A 23,011-nucleotide genomic window follows, 5' to 3' on the forward strand; every position below is an offset into this window, starting at 1 on the left:
AATTGAATTTGGCGTACTCAGGTTCTTATGGCTGGAAAAGCATCCGCTATGAATGTCTGTCATATAATTAGTAAGAGAGTTGGTGCATTCGGGACAAGAGCATTATATTGTCGTTACGGTATTAGTTAACATACTATGTAAGATTATTGTTAGATCAATAGAAGCTAATAAAGGACTATTAAAATATAGGTTGCTAAGTCTAAATTTGTCGATTTGATACAGTAGAGTAGAGATGAAATTGACATGTCATAACCTAATCCATGTCAGGGACACAATCAATTGGCTCCCTCGAACCCATCATATATGCATTATTAGATAAGACAAGTCAGACAGGCAAGAACGTAGAAAATATCATCAGCCCACACAGCCTTCCGTTTGGTATGACGCATGTAAGTCGCACACAAACTCCAGCCGCGGCAGCCTTGCGTCTTAGCAGTTTTAGCGTGGGGTCTTATCCCAGTCGAAATTTTGTCGATCCTGGGGTAGATCTTCTTCGCACAAACCATCAAAGGGTCTATTCAAAACTTCACAGATACCATCCCAGAAACCCCTCTCAGAAAATTATAATATGGTGGTATATAAATCCCTTGATATTTTTATCTAGCTTCCTTGCTTACTTTTTAAAGGATATAACCGCCGAGGGCGACGATATGAGCAGTCTCCTCCGGCCGCCAACCATACGCTCGGCTTTCGGTGTCCTTGACAGGTCGCTCTTCTCTAAGACGGTCAACCTTGCTGCAGCTGCAATTGCTGACAAGAAGAAAATCTCTGTCTGGCGTCAGAAACTACAGAGCGAGGATACTCTTCTCGCTCTTGAAAGGATACCCGGCGTCGTAACTCACCCGGACCAGACCCTCGCAGCGCAGGGCACAAAATGCTTACTCTTAAACCCCAAAGTTAAGGCCGAAGGTAACGTTAGTCCGAAAAGTGTATTGTGGTTGATTGCATTCTGTTAATGACGCTACTTGTAGTACCTGAAACATGGACATCCTCTCTTCAAGATGGGGTAGCTAGTAAGGAGATAGGAATAGTCCCATATAACTTGTCGTTAGACTACGACTACTGGTCTTATGGTAACAGATATATATTAAACTTTTTGGTATTTATGAACGCAATAATTAACTGGTTGTTTTAGAGGATGTGATGAAATCTCTACTCCCCCCTGACCTACGGGACGAGCATGATGGCATTCCCGGAGGGTTCAACCAGGCAGGACATGTTGCGCACATGAATCTTAGGGAAGCATTCTTGCCGTACAAGAAACTGATCGCAGAGGTTATACTCGATAAAAACCCAGCGGTCAAAACGGTCATCAACAAAGTCGCCAACGTAGGAACTGAATCAGAATTCCGGACGTTTGCATATGAAGTCCTTGCCGGACCGGATGACTTAAATGTCGAAGTGCGAGAAAATGACTGCTTATTCCGATTCGATTACTCTAAAGTGTATTGGAATAGTAAGCTGGAGGGTGAACACAGGCGAGTAGTCAATATTTTTCGACCCGGTGAGGTCGTATGCGATGTGATGGCTGGTATTGGCCCATTTGCAGTACCTGCTGGTAAGAAAGAGGTTTTTGTCTGGGCTAATGACTATAACCCTGAGAGTTATCGTTATATGGATGAAAACATCAAACGGAACAAGGTGAGTGTCGAATGAAAGAAGTACACTGTATGTCTTCAACCGAATTAACAAACCACCCCCAGGTCCACCAATACGTGCGACCATTCAATCAAGATGGACGGACGTTCATCAGAGAAGCAGCCGATCTAGTATACGCAGCATCAACTAAAGGCGAATACGTCGTCTCGGGACCGAGTAGAAAATTGAGACGCAGTCAACATCCGAATTCAAACACTACTGACAAGTCAATGCCCAACCCGAAACCTAAACATACACCAATTCCGCCAACGATTTCTCATTTCGTTATGAACCTTCCTGCATCCGCTATTACTTTCCTATCGCACTTCCGCGGTCTTTATGCCGCACGGGAGGAGCTCTTTATTCCCCACACAAGTACGAAGCTACCCATGGTCCACGTCTATTGCTTCGCGGCCAAGGCAGATGATGATACACCACTCAATGATATCTGCGAGCGCATCTCGGCGGAGATCGGCGTCGAGATGAAGTTAGGCGAGGCCGAAAATACCAGAGAGGTATCCGTTTTAGAAACCAGAAATGTGGCACCTAACAAGCGCATGTTCTGCGCATCCTTCAGAGTGCCCCCTGAAGTGGCATTTGCCGCCCGAGTATAAACAAGATCAGACAAGACCCTCAACGCAGTAAATAAACCCTCGTATCATCGGCTTACCATGTTAGGCGCTAGGAGGCTGTTGAGCAATATAAGGTATGCAAGCCAAGCGGACCACTGCAGCAAAACACATGTGAAGATATCAACTTTAGCTTCGCAGTCCAGGGAGCTTCCAGGTCTGTGATTATTTTATGGCGGGACTGGCCGCCGCAGGTGGATCACGGCATACATAGGGCGCAGCACAAGGATGCTATGCTAATACAATATGTTCCTTGTTGGCGCCTGGTAAGGAAGATCACGGTGCCGTGGAACGTTTCTCGAGCGCGGATCACTAGGTCCGCCGTGGGATACCATTATCCACATCTCAAGCGAAATACTCAATTAATGTGTTACGGCACGCATTGCTTCGGGAACCGCACCAACCAGCGGAGGCGTCAAGAATTAAGCCTATCTAAATCATACTCCCCATGTCGAAGAGGAGCAGTATCACTTTCTGTCTAGAGGTTGTATAAATTGAAGGGGAAGACGGACCCCGGTGCGATAGCCGAACATCGTTCATGCAGATAAGCATGCATGATTGCAACTCTGAGTTTGCCTTTGTGGATGGATTGAAGAGGCCTATTGGATAATAGTTCAGCATCTTCCTCGAAGCTGCACAGCGCTAACTCATCCTCATGCTTAATACCAGTTGTTACTGGCAAGGGAATCAACGCGACTTGCAGCACCAGTACCTATCACACCTAGCCCCCCCCGTCGTCTCAGCACAATATCAACCCTGATAGCTGCCCTGATGCATATAAGATTTTACGTGATGGATTCTAGTGAGCAGGGCTAAATACGTACAGCCTTCGATGAAACCCACAGTTGCCCGGCCGTATGAATAGCCTCTTCTATATCTAAGTTTGATACTCATAGTCAGATTTAATGCGAGGCCGGGGCTCCCTATATGCTAGCGAGCCCAAACATAACCTATCCGATGACTCCATTCTCAATTTTCCGTTTCACCGGTGAAAAGCCGTCTATTGCGAAATACACCACCCACAGAAGACGCTAGTCCATTCAAGGAGATCTTGCTCTAGACAAAAGCGGAAGACAATAGCTTATTGCTCGAATATGCACGCAGGAAGTGGAGAAGACATACGGGATCGGACTGCGACTCTGTGCACCTAGCCTTGTGTCGCATTTTATTTGATATGGAGAGCATAAGGCGACATGGTTATGCGGACGCGATTTTTATGATCAGATTCTTGCTGCTGCCTTCGTCTATAAGATAAAGCACCGCCATAGGGAGCGCGCGGATAAGTTTCCGAATAGCTTTGAGCCTCGGGAACGGCTCATATGTCATTTAATAGGTGCAGGATTTCAGATGCTAGTGATGATACAGTGACGGTATCCCGACGTTGCGAAGGAACCGGCAGTCTATTCGGCTCGTTTTTCGGAACAACAAAAGGTCTGGCGAAGACTCTTCTCCAGTGAGCTCAGAATCCGTCTTAGCCGAAAACACTCCTACTGTCTCAACAGACAACAGGGAGGAGGCGTGACAACACACTCCTTCATCCACACCGGTCGGTGCCATTGGCAAACAATTGGGCTACGAGGCTATGCTCCAACAAATGCCATGGCAGGGGATCCGTATATCTGACTTCGATGACTAATTCCATTATTTTTTTATTTATCATGATGGCGACCGTCGTAAGCTCGGAACGGCTCGAATTCGTGTGTGCCCACAGGACCCAGGATTGTGTTTTTGATGGAGATCTCGGAGCCCTTGTGTTACCAACAACTAGCAACGCGTCCGGGATTATAGCTATTGTGGTAGCGTTCCTTACCCAGCTACCTACCTTACCTACCTTGCTTGCAGACATCCAAATATCTTACTAGCATGGACGCCATAAAATAGCTAGAGCTTCTTGCATAGTAGCAAACTCAATCTAGCGGGTAACGATACAACCATGTATATAGAGCTATACAAAGTAGCGCTATACATAACATCTACATAGAAGTATATGCGAAGATAAAGAGCAAGTATATCTAAGACATAGTTCTTTACTAGCTTAATCCTACAAGAAGATGCGAGATTTGTATATAAAAAGAGTATTAAAAAAAAAGCGAGACTAGCTGCGGCTGGCAAAGAAAGTTGTTAGCTGCTGACTGACTGACTCGGTTTCACCCTACGGAAACACAATAATATAAAACAGCTGTTGTGCGCGTTGCAGATAAGAAGTTTCGAATCATAAAATGTATGTGTCAGGTCACTAATTATCGAGATCGTCAGTGATCGCCCGTAAAGACAGGCCATTGTTTTTTTTTTCTTTCTGTTTTCTTCTTATGTTACCTGTATCTGCTTCATCTGATCATTGGTGATTAAGTGAGCTGCTGGCTCGGGCTTATGCTTATGCGCGTAGGAAAGGAACCGAAGATTGTAATTTGACCCTTTGTTGTATGTTTGCTATATTATTGCGATATGACGGCGTGAGGTCGACGTCATGGGCGCGGACTCGGTGTGCAAGGAATGATAGAATCGGTGTTGTATTTCCTGTTGCACTACAGGATCATGGGCCATGGGCCATGGGGGTTCCGTATCTCGAGTCTGGCAACAGCGCCAAGAGACCCGCGGGAACGGATTGGCTGGCACTTTTTTTTTATTACCTTGGGGTGCTTTTACAAATGAATGTCGTCCCTATCGCTTTTTAGTCAGCTTCTCTCTTCCCCCCCTCCCCCCTTCTCGACTTCGGCTTCGGAGTCATCTGCGGGGGCGCTTGGACAAACCATAGCGTATCGAATACCCCATCTCGTCGTACGAAGGCATCCTGGGCGTCGGGGACGACATCTGGGCACTGCAGATCGTGGAACTTGACATATCTCACACAGAAGCCAACTCAGGGAAATTACTGCAGCACAGCACGGCACGACATGGTAGGTAGGTGTAGTCGTGCCGGTTATCATCAATATCATCTATCATCGAGAGATCGTCAATCTATAACCTAATCCGGCTGATTGCAGAGTTCCGAGGGCCAATATTAGTTAGTTAGTCAGAAAACGTGGAGAAGGGCAAGCAAAAGACGTTGTTGACTCTAGGTTAGGTAGTTAGGTATGTATGTATGTACTGTATTACATATGCGACGGGCATTCATTGTTGAATCTATTCCGAATAACACCTAGATCATTGACGAGTGACGTCGAGGGTCAATGCTATAACGTAAAAGGGGCTCCGTCGGGACCAGTTCCCCGTTGTTGGGAAGAAGATGATGATGATGATGGAAAAACAGGGGTTTAGTAAATACTTAACCTAGTAGTAGCCTCAGTCCGTTCGAAGCCACAGATTTTCGCTCGAACGTGGAGGGATGTACGTCACACGGAACGCGGCGGGGGTGGAGATTTGACCATCGTAATACAGACATGAAGTATTCTACGTACTAGTAGTACAAGAACGGCTATGTTGTGATGTGATGGTACCAAGTGTTACATAAAAGAGGAAAAGGTAGGGAAACACGAATTTATAATCTTAACTAGGTAGTTCTTCGTTTATTACTACTAGTTATGTATAGGTATGATCCAACTTTCCTAATACAACCTAAGAAGCGAGAAAAATACATAACAACCAAAGAAAAACGATTCCCCACGAAATGGATAAGACATTGGATTGGAATGGAGCCTTGGTCGGGGAAAGGGGAAAAGGGGAAATCTAGATTACTCCTCTTATGTAGATAGCGTGACCGAGCGGTCGGTGATCGTCTCTAAGGCTAGGTAGGTAAGGTAGGTAGATAGTCTAAAGCGATCAGCTGCTTGCGTGAGGTAATCTGTAAGTCTGTAGTTTGTGTGGATATGTTTTAGCCAAGAGATGTTACCGAAAAGCCACAATCTACATACATACATACCTACATACCTACATACACTTTGAAGAACTTGTTTCGTGAATAAATAAAAAGCCTCCTATCTATGTAAATCATGAGGCTTAATTATTATCATGTGCGTATGACAGCCAGGTAGGTAGCATGGAGCATGGAGCATGGGATGAACATATGATGATTACTATGTAAATATGTAATCTAACTCGCCTATCGACAAAACTAAAATGGAATTACGAATGCAGTATTACGCATTCCCATATATCAAGACGACGTATTAGCTTTCTAGGAAAAAGCCATAACCTTTAAAGCTTATGTACGAATTTCATTTGTGATATGTAAGGTATAATATTCTTATCTTATAAAGAAAGTCAAGATCTCGATAAAACAAAAACACTTACACATAAGACGGTTATCATCATGATGCTTCGGTGTTTACCTACCTACGCCAACCCCCCCTTTATCTTTTTTTTTCTGCGGTTGCCTCTCGAATCAATCCCTGCAACATGGAAGAAATAGGCTTTTCTAGCCCGTCTGCCCGTCCGGGGAAGAGAAACCTACTCACCTATCAGGGAAACTAAAAACTTGTCGATCTTCTCTCGCCCCCATGCAACTTGGAAAGTCTAGCCTTTGGGACTTTCGGTAATAGTCTTTGTCAAGCTACGTAAAGTTATAGGTATGTATGTAAGTATGTATGTACTATACCTTTGTAGGTTTTTGTATGTATGTAGATAAATCGTAAGTGTCGTAGATATGTAATTATGTGATAACTAACAAAAAAAAATTACATATTATGGAATACTTGGCGGCGATGGATCTTGCGTATGCGTCCGTTCGCGTCGGGTGGGTTAGCGAGCTACGAATTTCCGAAAGAACCTTCTTTTTTTCTTCTTCCTTCTCTTCCTTAATTGCCCGAAAAGAGGTATAAAAGCTGAAGAAAGAAGTCGGCGTTACTTCGTACATAGAAGGTAAGAAACAAATCGGTTTACACGGTTTCTGGTCTAGCCTGCGTTCCACTCATTTTTTTTTTTCTCCTGGCGAAGCGTAAAAAGTGAGACACTAGAATTTTTTTTTTCGACTCCCATGCCAGTTTCTAGAATCCACAATTTCGCCGGCTCTGATTTGGTATCTATTTTTCGAGCTTCGGTCGGTGGTTCTTTTTTTTTTGCTTCCTTCTCTTTTTACGGCGCGGCGGCTGTTCTTCAATGAGCCTAACGATGCGTTTTTATGAAACCAGGACAGGCGGATGAGTGTCTGACCGCCCCAGTGCCCATGGGAGGAGGCAAAGAGTCCTGGAACTAAAAAAGCCCACTTCCTTACATGTCGCACTGCAATGCAAAAGAGGTATCAACTCGCGGCGCCGCTCGTACATAATATCCTCAAGGTAGTATGTAACTATGTATGTAGTGTATGTAGTAGGCTTGCATGCGTCCAGTGGTACTGTATGTATGCAACTAATATGTGGGCAAATGGGGCAAATATATAGAGACATGTAGACATTTGATGTAGGAGGTAGGTATGCAGGTATGCATTCATATGTGTAGGTACTTTTTGATGTAAGTCTAGGTGTATGGGTGTATGTACGTGCAGGCAAGCAGCCGCGCTATCTACATAGTTACATATACTCTACATATACTCCATCCGCTAACTCGAACATATTTAAACCTGGTCCAGTTCTGGGCTGTTCTGGGGTACTTCCGTTAGTCACGGCCGTTAATGCAGCGCTTTCCACCAAGGTTGCGTCCGTAGAAAGTTATCTTGTTCGCATTCCTAGCATCTCCACTTCTTCTATTCTAGTTCCGGCGCATAGAATACAAGTACCTATCAGCATGTAGGTACTTAGGCATTAGTGAGCATTAGTGGGACCTGAAAGTCCATGTTATCAGCTCTCGTAGTTCATACGCAAGGAAAAAAAAAAAAAAAAAAAACTCTCCCCCGGCTCGCCCTGCATCTTACATACACTACGCTATACCCTCGCAACATGCCCAGGTCGCCCAGGTTTACGGGCTAGGTATGTACGTTCCGGCAAAGCTCAAACGCACTTGGCAGGGCTAGACGCAATAGAGAGTTCCAATTTCGCAAAATAGTGATAAATTATCTGCTCACGTATATGTAAGACGGTACCTTGAGCAACTTCAAAGGTCGCTTAAAGATATGTGTGTTTATAGGTGCTTGTAAACTGCTTGAAAGTATAATACATTAGGTACATAATGTAATACTCATATCCTTAGATACCTATTATTTACATAGGTATGGAAAGTACGGAATAGGCGTGTAACTAGATGCAAATAAGAGGCACTAACCACGGAACTAGCCTATGGTAAGTAGGTCGGTAGGTAACTTCGACATTGCACTTTACATTATTACGTTGCGGCGTACCTACAGTAGGAAGTAGCATTAACCATAGCAGGTGCAGCAGGTGTCTTATTACTTATTATTTTTACAGTAAAACACAATCCATTCCGATTCTCTCCACCAATCTTATCTTACCTTTATTACCTACCTAAGTACATACCTAGACCTAACCTTACAAGGTATTCACCATATCTATACCTAGCATAGAAAGAATAGAAAGACTTTCCTTTTTCCTCTTCCTCCCTTTCTCCCCCTCTATACACTCTATACACTCTATACCCGTCCCATACTATGTAGTTTTCTCTTCTTAGATGTCTTCGTCCACCCACGTCGAGTCATCCATGCCATTCGCCATCAGCCTCGCTCCGTAACTGGCTGGCCCTGTCAAGTATCAACCCCTCAATCCTCCTTCACATCCTTGCAGGCTTCCGATCTCCCGGAATTTCCACCCTTCTTGTACTTGTACTAGCCTAGGGCAACTTACTGTACCAAACATTTTGCCGCGGATTGTTTTCGACCCAATACACTCTAAACCGTGGACCAAGGCAAGCCTCTTAAGCCTCTTAAGCCTCTCAAACCGCTTATCTATGTAAATTCATCCCTCTACATACGCACACCACATCGAATTTACGATTCCGATCCTCTTTGTGCGAGTGCGCCTTGTTTCTCCACGTCGCCGATTATATCTCGTCTCATCTTTAGCCGGTTACTTTCGAATTGTCTCATGCAGAAATTGAATTCAAATATCGCCTTCACTCCGGCTGCGCACCATCCACTCTAGATTTGTCACGTCATCCGGAAATACCCCAGCCAGGCGAGAACGATTGGGATCGATTCAGGACTTTTCGTCTTGTGAGCGAATACTGTCGTGAAGGGTTTCTAGTCGTCCTATCGTAGACGATAATATCGTTCTCATGAAGGCAGCCATCGAATCCGTATTAGAGTTATAAACGTCGGAGGATTTGGGTTTCTTTTTCTTCGTGGAAGGGGACGAACATTATTTCGACATGGCTGTGGTTCTTCCTTCAGAGGATAACGACCTCTTTTCCTCGTCCTCCTTGAGGAGATCTCATTCTCAATCTAGATTCATGTCGAGCCCATCGCAGAGCTTTCATGCCTCGGCTTCGACGTCAAAAATAAGCGACGCGTTTCACGAATCCTACCACGAGGTCTACCACCACCATCCTCACATAGTACCCAATTCTAGTCCGTCGTCTGCTCCATCTTCTCCTCGCACTCTCCAACCCGAATCTTCCGAACTATCGTATACTTCTACGCCAGCCACTAACCTATCCCTCGACGGACAATGCGAAGAAGATATTCGCATCCAGTCCGATGACCACCTCTTTGTGTCCGGGCTTTGCCACAATCCGTATTTTGATCCGCTTGAGGACTTGGAACCGCCTCCGAGTCCTCGGACGGGCGATTCATATACCGTATCTCCAACTGACCCTGATACGTCAGCGACCACCTCGCGCCCGGAGTCACCGGATGCCTTGGAGCGTGCTGAAGATGATACAGCTGTTGAGCATCACCCTACTCAGCATGTCGATTATCTATCGCACGACTGGAGGGAAGAAGATATTTGGTCATCCTGGAGGTATATTGTCGCCAAGAAATCCGAGTATAGCAATGGGCCGCGGCTCGAGAACGCGTCGTGGAGGACATGGATGAAAGCTAAATATAAGTTAAAAACAGTAACGCCGGAGACACTAAATTGGTACGTCTCTCTTTATACACTCCGTTCAAATATCTGACCCGTTTTCTAGGCTCAAGGACTGTGACGTGACTTGGCTCTATGGACCTCTGCAGACTCGCCGTGGGGAATTATTTCCCAACGATGCGGAACAAGAGAATTCCAGACTATCGAGATGTGACTCGTTTGTTAACAAAAAGCCCATCCTTAAGAAGAGGAGTATGTCGGAGGTTATGCTCCAAAGGTCGCTCTCTTCCTCGTCGCTCTTAAAACAAGCTACGGCTGCAGTTCAGGCTCAACAAAAGGATAGTACCGTTCGTGTTGGTCGGCCCATACTACTCCGCGCAACCACAGATTATGTCACCTTCCCCTTCTCATCCAGAAGGAGAAGCCGTGAGAATACGAGTATGCTACCATCCACAGCTTCGTCTGGCATTGTCTCACCTTCCTCGGAACGGAAGCATATTCACTTCGACGAGCAGGTCCAGCAATGCATCGCAGTTGACGTAAAGGGAGAGGAGGAAGAGGAGGAGGAAGTGATTCACCGACGTTGGGCATATGACGACGACAGCGATTCCGATGATGGCGCAATCATGATGAAGAGAACTAAGACGTCCAAGAAACCCATCCTTCCACGAAAGAGGTCTCCGGTAAATACGCCTGCCGAGAGTAAGACCATCGCGATGCTACCTTCGACGACTTTGAAGTATAGGGAAGATTCTCCCAACCCTGAAACTGCCATGAAGCACAGCACAGGCAATTTGAGGAGTCCAATCATATCACCGTCTCCTTCACAAGAGACGTTAAGACCTTCTAAGGCATCAAGCCCATTTCTTGTAGGTGACGATGGCGAAGAATTAGACGAGGAGACCAGCTCAACCCCAGTATCTAGCCCAGTGGACGCAACGTCTCCCTTTAAGCAAAGCCCCCTACGTTCCTCCTCCACGAATAATCACCTCAATCAACCAACAGGCATGCGTCGGACAGAAAGTGGCATGTTCATGCCATTTGAGGAGGGCGATGTCCAGCCTAACGATGGAATAATTGGTCGGATGATAGATACGGTCAACACTGCTCGGGATATCGCACATGTCATCTGGAATGTCGGTTGGAGGAGGTGATAGGGTCACATCGTTTCATCGTCGAAGCACAGGATCTAATGGACGGGGAGTCGATGGGAATCGATGGGAATATCCTTATCATTGACAGATAAGGGCGCTACTTGGTGTGGTTCTTGTTCCAGTATATCCCGGAATAGCACTTCGTGGCTGGTTTGATAGGACATCGGTTTGCCAACGCACCGTCGGGTGTTTACCACCTATAACTGCATGGTATCTGGCATCTGACAGATTGACTAATGCGCCAATATTTTTCAAAAGCAAAATCACTTTCATATCAGAGAACTCGGGTCTTTGGAACTGGAGTGGGGAAGACAATTACACGGAGCGGAATCACGGAAATACCACGGGAGGGTTTTCCTCCACCGGCGATTTAATGAGGCGTTCTATGTATTGATTTACCATCGGAATTATATCATCGGCGGATTGAGGTGGAAGGGTCAAACTATAGAAGGAAAAAAAAGCAATATTATCGAAGTGCGTTTCAGGGGCACCCCTTTGAAGAATGGGCAGCTACGAGGATCGTCTATTAACCCTTGGTTCTGGCTGTCGTAATGCAGGGAGAGCGAGCAGAGAGCTAATTTGACTCACCACACACACTACTATAAAATGCCTGTGGGTGGCTTTGTCGATTTTCTCGGCTGCTTCTCTCAGCAAGGACACATAATGGGTGAATCGATTGGCGTCTCGTGGATTTGGCCTTGGGAATGTACTTTTGGTTGTTCCAGCGCCGGTAGGGCGGCTTACAGGTAGATTCGCCCAGAGCAATAAGAGGTAGTTGGGCAATATGCAAGCCTACCGGGTTTCATGATCACGATAAAATACAGAAGTCCCTGGGGATTTGGTCATAGTTCTGGTTGTTGTTTTTTGTGTGTACTTTGAGTGATGTGATAATTGTGATTGTGTTGATGGAGAACTCCTTACTGCTCGCATAACGATTTATCTGATGAAGCCAATGTCTATGGTAAGCGTATCTATCCTTATCCTAAGTCTAGTCCAAGCTCGTGGCCTCGAAGTTCCCTCATTCCTCCTGTCGAGATGGTACTACATGAGGATCTTGATAAGACAATTTAAAGGGGTTTGCGTACAGTATAATTCCCAAGAACCAGGGAGTTTAAAAAGATATAATAAGTCTTAGAAGTGTGTATGAACCCTACTCTAACATTCGATATAAACATATAGTATTAGCAAATATATCATAGCAGAAGAAGCAGATAGTATTCAAGTTAATGGAGTCGCTTTTATATATATATATACGTATACATCGTATTTTACATAACACACGTGGCAATATCTCATAACAAGACGTACCCCCTTTCCCTTTCCCTTTCCCTTCTCACCAAGCCATGCCCCTAAGCTTCCACAACCTCAGCCTTATCCCCCTCCGGCACAATGATCGTCTCCTCACCCGCCCTTTTCAAGACCTTAACCGCCTCGACGTAGACCTTGTTCGCATGGACATTGACATTATGCAGCTTAACTTCGTAGACATCTCCAACCCGTACCTCCGCCATCCTAACGACGTCGTTTAGCGTCTCGGGGCGCAAGAGGGCAGTCCGCTCAAACCAATCTAGGCGCCCTTGGGCTGACCGGCGGCCATTCACGTGCAAGACTGTAAACTGGAAGGTCTCGGGGATCTTGGCCTCGCCGAAGCGCCATGCGCGCACCAACCCCTGCAGGATCCACTGGTCGCCGCCGTCGCCGCGGATCAGGGCGCGCGCTTGCTTTTCGCGCACCCGGATCATAGGGAGCATGCGGTCTAGTTTCTCGCGGCTGAAGGGCAGGAAGGAATCGTCGCTCTTGTTGCCGCTTAGCGAAGTGCCGGAGGTGTGCTCCTTCAAAAGGGCGGCTTCGATCTGCCAGTGGACGATCAAGTCCGAGAACCGACGGAGCGGGGATGTCGCCTTGGTATACATATTAACGCCGAGCGTGAAGTACGGGCCAGCAGTTGTGGTGAGCTCGTCGTTGCCGGTGAGAGACCAGAGGTGGCGCCACTGGTTATCGTCGGGTCTGATGCCAGCTCTAAGTAGAGGATAGAAGACGTCGCGGGTGTACTGTTGAACTTTGCTGATGTTCTTCGTGGCGTGGGGCTGTGTGCGGAACGGAATTGGAATGCCACGCCTATGGCACCATCTAGCAGCAATCTCACCAGCTAGTCGCATGGCATTTTCGACTAGGTCAGTCGCAGAGCGTTTGGAGTATCCAATACGGATTGAAGGGTCCCCTGTCAGAGCCGTGAAGTTATCGATCTCGCGTTGTGGAAGGTGGTCAAAGTAGGCCATTGCTTCGGGGCGAGGATGAAAGAAAGGAGTGGCCCCTTTCTTAAGTCTGTGACCATGGATAGCCTTTCCCAATTCCGAAAGGAGCGCCAAGTCGTTTTTTTGGTCCTCGTTTAAATGTTGAGGCCGAGTCATCTGTCTTGGAGGAGGCTTGGCCTTCGGAATAGGACCAAGAATTACCTCGTCTTCTTGTTCGGTAGTGGGATGCTCCCGGTGGTCTTCAATTACTGAAGCAACGTCCCCGTCGGTCATGTACACGACATCCTCTAGAATTCTGGGTGTAATATTGTAATTTAAAACGTGCCCGTCTTTGTCTACCAACGCACTAAACGTCAAGCAAGGTCTGCCTGGAGCTAAAGAAAATCTGTCTGGGCCAATATTTTGGGGTAGCATACGCTCGAAGTGACCGGGCAAGTATATCGTCTCTGGAATTAGCTCGGCATACTTAGCGACGGGCGTTTCGGCCTGTATTGAAGAAGCCGGATCTGCAACATGGATATGAATCCAAAATTGGTCAGGTTTGGAACTCTTCTCGATTGAGACAGCATCGTCGATATCCATGGTAGCTTCAGAGTCGATACAATAAGCAGTGAGTTTCCAAGGTTTCCTTATAGGAGCTAATATGTCTCCTTTTATGTGGCGATCAAGATTGCCGAAGTAGGGTCGAACATATCCTCCTCCCCGTTTAATCTCAACACCCGGGAAACGTATGTTATATCGAGCAGGAATTTCCCAGGATGGTATCCAGCCAACTTCTTGTAGGAAAGTCCAGCCCGTTGATACTGAATAGCCTCCAGCGTCTTCGTATCTGCCGAGGGCTCGTAAGATAGTAGATCCAAAGCATTGAAGTCGTGAGTAACTTGGAAATTTCTGGTAGCTACACCACAGCTCCATAAACTGCAATATTTCTAGATCGGTCGGGGACCACTGATGGGTAGCTGGTGCTGGCGCTTTTGCCGACAATTCTTTTGCCTTTGACGGCCCAATAATACCGCTTTCTGTCCATATTCGGGTTTCTCGGCTCTGGTCGATCAGTTTGCGAGCATTTTTGATGAAATTGTGCACTGGAGATGGACCGTCCTCTTTACCTTCCCGTAATCCTACATCTATTTCTACAAAATCTCGGACTAGGTTTTCTACCTTCTGGATGATTTGTACCTCAGACAGTGGACTGATTTCGAAAATATACGATCTTCTGTGGCCGGTCTGTCTGAGTGGTCTGAAGAAAACTTCATCTTGCAGGAGAGACCTATGAACAGCGTACAGGGCTACAGGCTCAAACTTTCCGTCCTTTTGATAAGATTCAGGAAGCAGCAGCTCAGTAATTTCGTGCAGGGTTAGATATCGATGTTTCAGTGGATCACCGATGAAAGCGCTAGACGCATCGAGGGTACCAGCATTTCCTTGATATACGGCTTCCGCATCATGGGCAAAAATTAACATCTTACGCAGCAACTTAGCTCCTGCGGCTCTAGAAGGACCATGGCCAAGATCCTGAAGAGCATTTAGGGCTTCTAACGGTACGGCACCAGTCGGTAGTTCCTTGAGGACAGGTGCGAGCTCAGCCGGCGTGACGAATTTTTGAACAACGAAAAGCGACTTGACGCCTAGGCCTACGAACCATTTACCGCTGCTTGTGTAATAATGATCATAGCCGTTATAACGACCTAGGCAAATTGCCAACATAGGTCGCCTCGATCCTTCAGAGCTGTAGAAGCCCAGTTAGTCTTAATATGAATAATAAATAAAAAGGGTATTATACCTTAGCTCAACCATGTCTCCGGGGTTTAGAATGGCATCATCGGAGCGTAGGTCGCCAAGTTCATCTCCATCGAATAGCGGCGCGGCCACATCAAAGGTACCCATGGACACATTCTGCGGGCGAGTGAAGCTGTTGGACAGCTCGCCTGTATCTGCATAATCAGATAAGATAGTTTTTACTTCATCTTGGTTTTCTTCTTCCCATTTCCTTAAGTGTTCTCGGATGGGTATTTTGGTTTTCCCCTTTTTGTCTTGTTTTTCCAAGGCGCGCAACTGCGCAAGTGGATCATTACCACTTAGATTGGAATGTTGAACGGTAGCTAGAGTCTACAGAAATAATTTAGGATTAGGATGGTTAAGAGGGACATGAAAGTCTGCTATCACATACTCTTCTCCATAGAGGTTGGTTATTTCTTGGCAGAAACTTTGCATCTGATTTTGAAGCTACGGGTGATGTGGCCCTTTGAAAGGTACATCTCCAGCATACATAAGATTTATTCGACGTCCGTAGCATTGTAACCACGTGTCGTAGATGAAAGAAAGACTTTTGTTAAAGATAATTTCTCGTTGTCGTGTTTGTTCTCATCGTGGCAAAAATTTGTTGTTGAAAGTTTAAACAGTGAATGAGTGGGTCGCATCATATATCCCTATCAGCTGTACTTGCATTGAGAGCAGGTGGCAACGGTCCGTCACTACTCCGAGACAGGTACCTACCTATTATCAAAATGTAAAGAGTTTAAATCGTAAATTTTAACTAATACCTAAAATACCTTTTATACGCAGGCCTTCACTTATTAAAAAGCGATTTTTTTCTTTTGATAGTCATGTAGCTAATGAACTAAGGATTAGTTATACTCACTCTTATGAGTAATGCTCATGACTTGAATTATGTCAGTCCTAGTTTCCAATACGTTGTACCTAAGAACCTTACGAGATACTATCTCATGTCTTTCAAGTATATTAAGTGCACCTCGGCAGCAAATAATATATGAAAGGGAGTCTTTCGAGCCTACCTGTTCGCTAAGTGTAAACTATGTCATTTTCTCAAAGGCCATCGTGAGCCTTTGTGTGCTGCGAGTAGCTTTTTCTACTTGACCTCTCATATTCGCACCCATCATCTCCTCCCAACTCGTGACTTGTTTCATTACACCCTTTTCTCCTTTAGAATACTTTCTACCGGATTTAGAAACATGGCTGCTAAACGCTTCGCAATTTTGATGTTAGCCAACAGTGCCTTAGCACAGACATCCGACATGGAAAACATGCCGCATGCGTCGAGCATGTCGAGCACTGCTTCTCTTATGAGTGAGATGACTTCGATCTCACAGTTGGTTGGTTCCTCCACCGGCATATCCGGCTCGTATACGACGGCCACGGTTAGTAGTTGGTCAACGTCTGCGCCAGCGGAACCACCCACATCCAGTCTTGTCACGGCCAATGAGACATGGACGACGACTGGGATGCCGATGGGTACCGGCGGAGTGACGCCGAACGCTACTGGCGGTGGGCAAATCCCTGTGTCAGGCGCCGGAGCTGTTAACAACATTTCGGTAAGTCCGTCTTCTTATATTCTTGGCTTGTAGTTGACATTGGATACAGGTTGGTCTGTTCGCTGTCTCCATAGCGCTTGCCGCCTCAGTGCTGTTGTAAAGCACTCCCCGCCGACAGCAAGTTGTCGGACTCTTACATGTTGCGATAAAGTTCGATTATAAACGGAGAGGGTTTCAAACATAATCTAGAGCACGTTCCGTAAAACCACTTGGATCAACCCTCGGAATTGGTTATAAGATCCATTAACACTCGACAACATTCCTGATCCGGGGAATCGTTACGATGTTTCCTTGGTGTGGATATGGATTCGGGGTTAAGTCGTAGATCTGTACAATTAGTCTGTTAATAGAAAAAGGTAGCCTATATGCCAATCTTCTCAAGACAGTGTACTAAACATAACATGGTGAGGCTCTACATAAATAGAAATAATAGGATTGACATTTGATATGCCTGAAAGAACGTGTTATTTAAAAGCTTGAATAATGGGGACGTGGAGGATTAACGTGATCCCAACCTTGGATGGAAAGTTAGCGAAGATTATTACCTATTCTATGTAAGTTCCAAGTCGGGAAAATAAGACTTGGGTGCTTGGATAGCTGACGCTGGCAACACAGCCAACGGACCTAATGTCAGTATTATCAGGTCGAATAACCAATAACGGCACCCAACCACGTGTACAACGCCAGCGGTCAATCCATTTTCCCATGATTACTATGTAAAGTTCCCAGTGCATACAGTACCACGTAGTATGCGCCTAGGGCCCAAATTTGACGTCGACCCTGACAATAGGCTATCTAGACTCTAGGTTTCAGGCTACAAGAACCTGTTAATCCGGCATTAATCTTGTTCGGGTCCACAGTCCAGCCAACACTCGCTCTATTAAGGGGTTATTCAAGGCTTAAAGCTCAAGCGTCACAATAGATTTGGTAAAGCCTTATTGTAGAATTAATGGCCGCTATTTGGCTGTGTAGAATAGGAGAAGGGAGCTAGAGTCTTTAAGTGCCTAGGAAGCTTAGGTTAGCCTGTGGATAATTACTACGTTCATGTCATCCTACATTGGTCACATAGATTATTAGATATTAGATATGCTGTCGGTCAGAATCCTGGGGAAGCTAGCTTGTTTTTTTAGTATGTATCTATTATCTATGTAGAGGGTCTGGCCGTTCGGCGTAGGGGAAGGGTGGATGCCGAATAGGAAGGACGATCTGATCAACGATCAACAAGAGTAAACTCGCTAATCATCTAAGATCACACGGCTGTTAATATGCAAGCCATCCGCTATTCAGCTTAACCTAGCTTCTCTACTACGCAGCAGGAAGGAGGATAAACTAGTACAAACTGTTAATAATCCTTCGAATCGTAATGACGTGGGTTATCAAAATGGAATTGAAAGTAGCTAAAGTAGTTAAAGTAGGAGAAAATACGAGCCAATCAAGCGGTGATGAACTCCCGAATGAAAGAGAATGAAAAAAAAAAGGAGTGACATCTCATATTTGCCAATTCTCCATGTCTGTCTTAGTTGCTGATACGCTTGAAGCCCTAATAATAAATGCATACGAGGGGTACTTTTCCTATGTACATAGTATGTAAGCCGAGATAAGTCTAGTCCTGCAGGTACGCTGCAGCTCTAGACCAGCTCTAATACAAAATAGGTTTAGTCAGGGCCGATGCGTAATTTCGCTTGATGGTCGGGTAATTTCCCAAGGGCGACAAAGGAAAGACCGCAAGTCCCCACTGGAAAGAAAGGGTTGACTTCCAAGAAGAGTCGATTTTACAGGCCAAGACCATTTTTGATTGGTCATAAGCAAAAAGCTCTATGGATATTATCCTAATTGGGGTAAGCTTACAACCCCATTCTAACCCCCTTTATTCACCTTTCTTTCGACGAATCTTCCTCGAACCCAGTCCAATGGTCAGTTTTGTACAGCTCATCTTGGACCCAAGATAGAGATTGTTACTTTTTTGTCCAGAATTTCGGAGTTTGACCACTATGGACCTACTTTTATGCACTGAGGGTCAAGACACTCTGGCCGTCTATTCGTCCGTGGAGGATTCCGCGAGCTGTTAGGTGGGTTAAGTTTGTCTGTGCAAATCGAAGAGAAACTGGGCCACACTCAAGCAGGGCTGGCAGGCAACCCTGGTTAGGGATCCATCCATCATAGGAACCATTTGCAGAGATGCAGAGGACGGAGAGCAAGGGGACCCAGGATCAGCGGGGACCAACGCTGCCACCCCATTTGCCCCATTGCCAAAAACAACCATCAGGTAAAATTGGCGCTGGCTGGCTGGGCAGCGCTGGGACGAAATGGTGCCTTAATAAAAGTACAAGAGATCTGCCGTTCCCATGATACCCTCCTTTCCTCTTTTCTTTCCTCACGAAACGACCCTGTTGATGTCGATGCCGTGACGTGAAAGCATCTCTCCAGCTTTCGTCTTTTTCTGCGTATCCAACCCACCGCTTCACTCTTTTAGCGGGCACTCGTTTTCACGATATCACGAAAATAAACAAACAGCTCTACAGTTAAATTCGCGCAATCATCTACGGTCAATTGGAGTTTAGTTCTCAGGAATTTCAAGAAGTAATAATGAAGGCAACTTTCGCGGTCGCCGCTGCTGCGGCCCTGACCGGTGTCAACGCTGTCAGCGTTCACCACCGACACGCTCGCGCCCACGATGCGTTCCACGCCCTCGAGAAGAAGGCTGACAATGCCACCTGCGGATGTACTACCATCTACAGCACCTACTATGGTGAAGCCACTCGTATGTTAATAAATCCTTTCGCGACTATCAGAATAAATTCCTAATCATAGATATTAGTCTCGTTCCCTCCGGTTCCCCCTACGACTTCTGCTACACCTGTAGCTACTCCCTCTTCCACCTCCACCCCTCCGCCACCGCCAGCTACGACTACCTCGACCGCCGTGCTCGTCCCGACGCCAATTCCCCAGACTTGCTCGACCACGGGTGTCTACACCTTCCCTGCTACCACCGTCACTCTAACCGAGTCGACTACGGTCTGCGTTCCTTCCACGACCGCTGTCCCCAGTGGTACTCACACCCTCGGCGGTGTTACCACTGTCGTCACGACCGCAACTACGGTTACTTGCCCGTACGCTACGGTTTCCACCAGCGAAGGTGTTACTACCAGCGTCATTGAGACCACGACTTACGTCTGCCCGTCTGCTGGTACTTACACCATTGCTCCCACCACGACCACGGTCGACAAATCCACCATTGTGACCATTCCCTCCGTCACCAACTATCCCCCTGGAACTTACACTCAGCCTGAGGTTGTCACCACTGTCACCGAGACTAACACCGTTGTCTACTGCCCGTTCGACATTCCTACTCCTAGCGTCTCGACCACTCCCATCCAGGTCCCGACCTCAGTTCCCGTTGCCGTTCCCACCACTCCCACTGTTCCTAAGGTCCCTACCTCCATTCCTGTGGTTCCCAAGCCCAGCTCGTACCCGGCTTCTTCTCCCTCTTCTTCCACTCCCTCTAAGCCTAAGCCCAGCGGTACTCTCGGTGGACCGGCTGGTCAGCCATGGGGTATTTCGTACACTCCCTACGAGACTGGCCCACAGGGTGGATGCAAGAGCGCCAGCCAGGTTGAGCAGGACATTGCTGCTATTGCCTCTGCTGGTATCAAGTCCGTCCGTGTCTACTCCACTGACTGCGATACCCTCCCCAATGTTGGTGGCGCTTGCGCTAAGCACGGCCTGAAGATGATCATCGGTATCTTTGTTGACTCTCCTGGCTGCGATGCCCACAGCCCCAGTGTTGCTGAGCAGATCAGCGCCATCAAGAGCTGGGCCAAGTGGGAACTTGTTGACCTTATCTCGGTTGGTAACGAGGCTGTCTTCCACGGTTACTGCCAGCCTTCTGAGCTTGCTTCTCTTATCACTAAGTGCAAGGGCGAGTTCAGCGGTTACACTGGCCAGTACACTACTGCTGAGACCGTCAATATCTGGCAACAGAGTGATTTCTCTTCTGCTATCTGCGGTGTTGTTGATGTTGCCGGTGCCAATGCTCACGCTTTCTTCAACACTCAGACCGCTGCCTCGCAGGCTGGTCAGTTCGTCAAGGGCCAGCTCGACATCGTCAGCAAGATCTGCCAGGGTATCCCCGGTATCATTCTCGAGACTGGTTGGCCTTCAGCCGGTGAGGCTATGGGTCTTGCCGTTCCCGGTGTAACCCAGCAAGCCGAGGCCATTAAGAGCATCGTTAAGGAGTGCGGTGACAAGGCTGTCATGTTCAGCTACTCCTCCGACGCATGGAAGGACCCTAACACTGCCTGCAAGTGCGAGCCTCACTTCGGTGTCGCTGCTGCTCTTGGCATTAACATCAGCATATAAGGTGTCTTCTAAACGCGCACTAATAGCGTTATATTGTACATTGTTACGTCTTTATCCAAACGGGTTGCAACATACACGCTTTTGGCTACGGAGAAGTATATGACTAGGCTACCGTCAGGGCGGTTCGGTTGTTGTATATCCGGAGGATGCGTATCCGTAGTTCCCTTTGTAATAAGAGCAATGTCTAGGGTTGGACTGGCGGCGCAAGGAAAGCGATAGATGTATTTCTTGAGAGTAGCTCAATCCTAGGTGTCAATACTCGGCCCCGTCCCAAATGTAGGGTCTGATTCATAATGTTGTAATCTACTAGTATCTATTATTGGATAAAGCTGTTTGTCTTTACGATTTATATCTTTTGTGATGTACTATTTTTGAATGTGCTTTGAAATGTTTCTTGTTTGGTTTATAGTTGTAACTACTCTATTAGTGTTGAGTTATGTTTGGATTTTTGATGTTTCTTTCTAAGCAGAACTTCCTAGGAAGTCGGAGGAGGGAGCCATCAGGTTGGTAGATACAAAATATCACCTCTCAGTCTTCTGCATCAATCCTCTATTTCCTCACCAAAACTTACATGTTTCATAAGGCCATAAATGGCAAAGAAAATGAGAATTATTGAGTTCTTTTATTTTAATAAACTGTTAATAAAAGTGTATAACTATTATTTGTAGTTTTATTATTCCCCTAGTTATTATATTTCGTCTTCCCATAACAGGTAGCTATGTAAAGAGAGTGTGACTGACGCATAAGAATCGTATATTTCGTACCTACAACAATGACCTATTGGCTGGTTAACATTTACCTTGGGTAACCCAAATGTTTCGGTAATGATATTCCTCTTATAACGGGCTGCTGTTACGACGTCGCGTTTGCGTTCCGGATCCGGATCCGCGCTGTCGATCTGCTCGTATCCTCACCGTACTACTTACCAGGGTCCGGGGAAGAAATCTGGTTTTTTTAGTTAGGGGTCCTATGTATGTAAGTAAGTATTCCTGTTTCGTGGCCGGAGTTGAGAGCACGGGTCACTGGCTGGCTGTAGGTTATACTATTTATGTTGGATGGTTATCTGTTGGTTATTTAGTCTTGTTTCATGGGTTTGATGCGAGAATGTCAACAGGTTTTGGTACGTGTATTGCGGTATTAGCTTGTCTTGGGGAGAGAAACAAACCTGGTTTGGCGATGGGGTTGAAACGTAGTGTTGCGGCTTTGGTAAAGGGGGGGTTTACCCTGTTCGTGGTTGGTTTTTACAGGACGTCTGTTATCACTTAACTATACGAAATGGTGTAGGAAATAGTTGAAGAAGATAATTGTCTTTTGTGGAAGGAGTGCCAAGAATGTATACCCTTTGGTTGACTTGTTACGTTTAATAAAAAAGGACATCGATAGAAATATCTAATACTACTGTATTTTATTAAGCTTATAATTATTATCTATCGCTGGCAATCACTACTCTATACAATTTAGTATTCAAAATTCAGAGACTGATATACTTAGCAACTGAGGATGTGTATGCGTTCTAATGCTATTATAATTTATCCCCACACACCTGTATAGAGCTTCTTGATCGATTCATATATCCTTACTTCCTACGGATTCTCGTTCTCAACTTGTAAAGAAACATATAGGTAGCAAGTGTCATTTTATTGCCCTTATAGATCTTGAGTTTATAAACATGCCCATGGCAAATTTAACATCCTACTAATTTTATCACCAATCTCTCCGTAGTCTATGTATAGGTACCCAGTAGTAACGCAAGTGTAGTTATATCTTCCCGGATATGAAAACTTACATAGTAGTGAT

General features: G+C 46.0%; 4 protein-coding genes across 4 annotated transcripts; 3 read left to right on the top strand and 1 right to left on the bottom strand.

The window, feature by feature from the left end:
- Positions 1–650: 650 nt before the first annotated feature.
- GL218_06737 (tRNA (guanine(37)-N1)-methyltransferase) lies at positions 651–2,252 on the top strand (the record flags this gene model as incomplete). Its single annotated transcript, XM_033583463.1, has 4 exons — positions 651–909; positions 972–1,073; positions 1,136–1,641; positions 1,704–2,252. The coding sequence occupies 4 exons, from the start codon at positions 651–653 to the stop codon at positions 2,250–2,252; spliced, it is 1,416 nt and encodes a 471-aa protein (XP_033433469.1).
- A 7,206-nt stretch (positions 2,253–9,458) lies between these two features.
- GL218_06738 (uncharacterized protein) lies at positions 9,459–11,268 on the top strand (the record flags this gene model as incomplete). Its single annotated transcript, XM_033583464.1, has 2 exons — positions 9,459–10,171; positions 10,221–11,268. The coding sequence occupies 2 exons, from the start codon at positions 9,459–9,461 to the stop codon at positions 11,266–11,268; spliced, it is 1,761 nt and encodes a 586-aa protein (XP_033433474.1).
- Positions 11,269–12,617: 1,349 nt separating this feature from the next.
- On the bottom strand, positions 12,618–16,851 carry GL218_06739 (Mitochondrial protein cyt-4; the record flags this gene model as incomplete). Its single annotated transcript, XM_033583465.1, has 3 exons — positions 12,618–15,252; positions 15,307–15,457; positions 16,632–16,851. 3 exons carry the CDS (start codon positions 16,849–16,851, stop codon positions 12,618–12,620), a joined length of 3,006 nt encoding a protein of 1,001 aa, XP_033433475.1.
- Positions 16,852–19,441: 2,590 nt separating this feature from the next.
- Positions 19,442–21,214, top strand: GL218_06740 (putative beta-glucosidase btgE; the record flags this gene model as incomplete). Its single annotated transcript, XM_033583466.1, has 2 exons — positions 19,442–19,616; positions 19,674–21,214. The coding sequence occupies 2 exons, from the start codon at positions 19,442–19,444 to the stop codon at positions 21,212–21,214; spliced, it is 1,716 nt and encodes a 571-aa protein (XP_033433661.1).
- Between the last annotated feature and the right edge of the window lie 1,797 nt (positions 21,215–23,011).

The sequence above is a fragment of the Daldinia childiae genome, assembly GCF_008694065.1.
Source record: "Daldinia childiae strain JS-1345 chromosome Unknown Scaffold7, whole genome shotgun sequence".
In the NCBI taxonomy this organism is placed as follows: Eukaryota; Fungi; Ascomycota; class Sordariomycetes; order Xylariales; family Hypoxylaceae; genus Daldinia; species Daldinia childiae.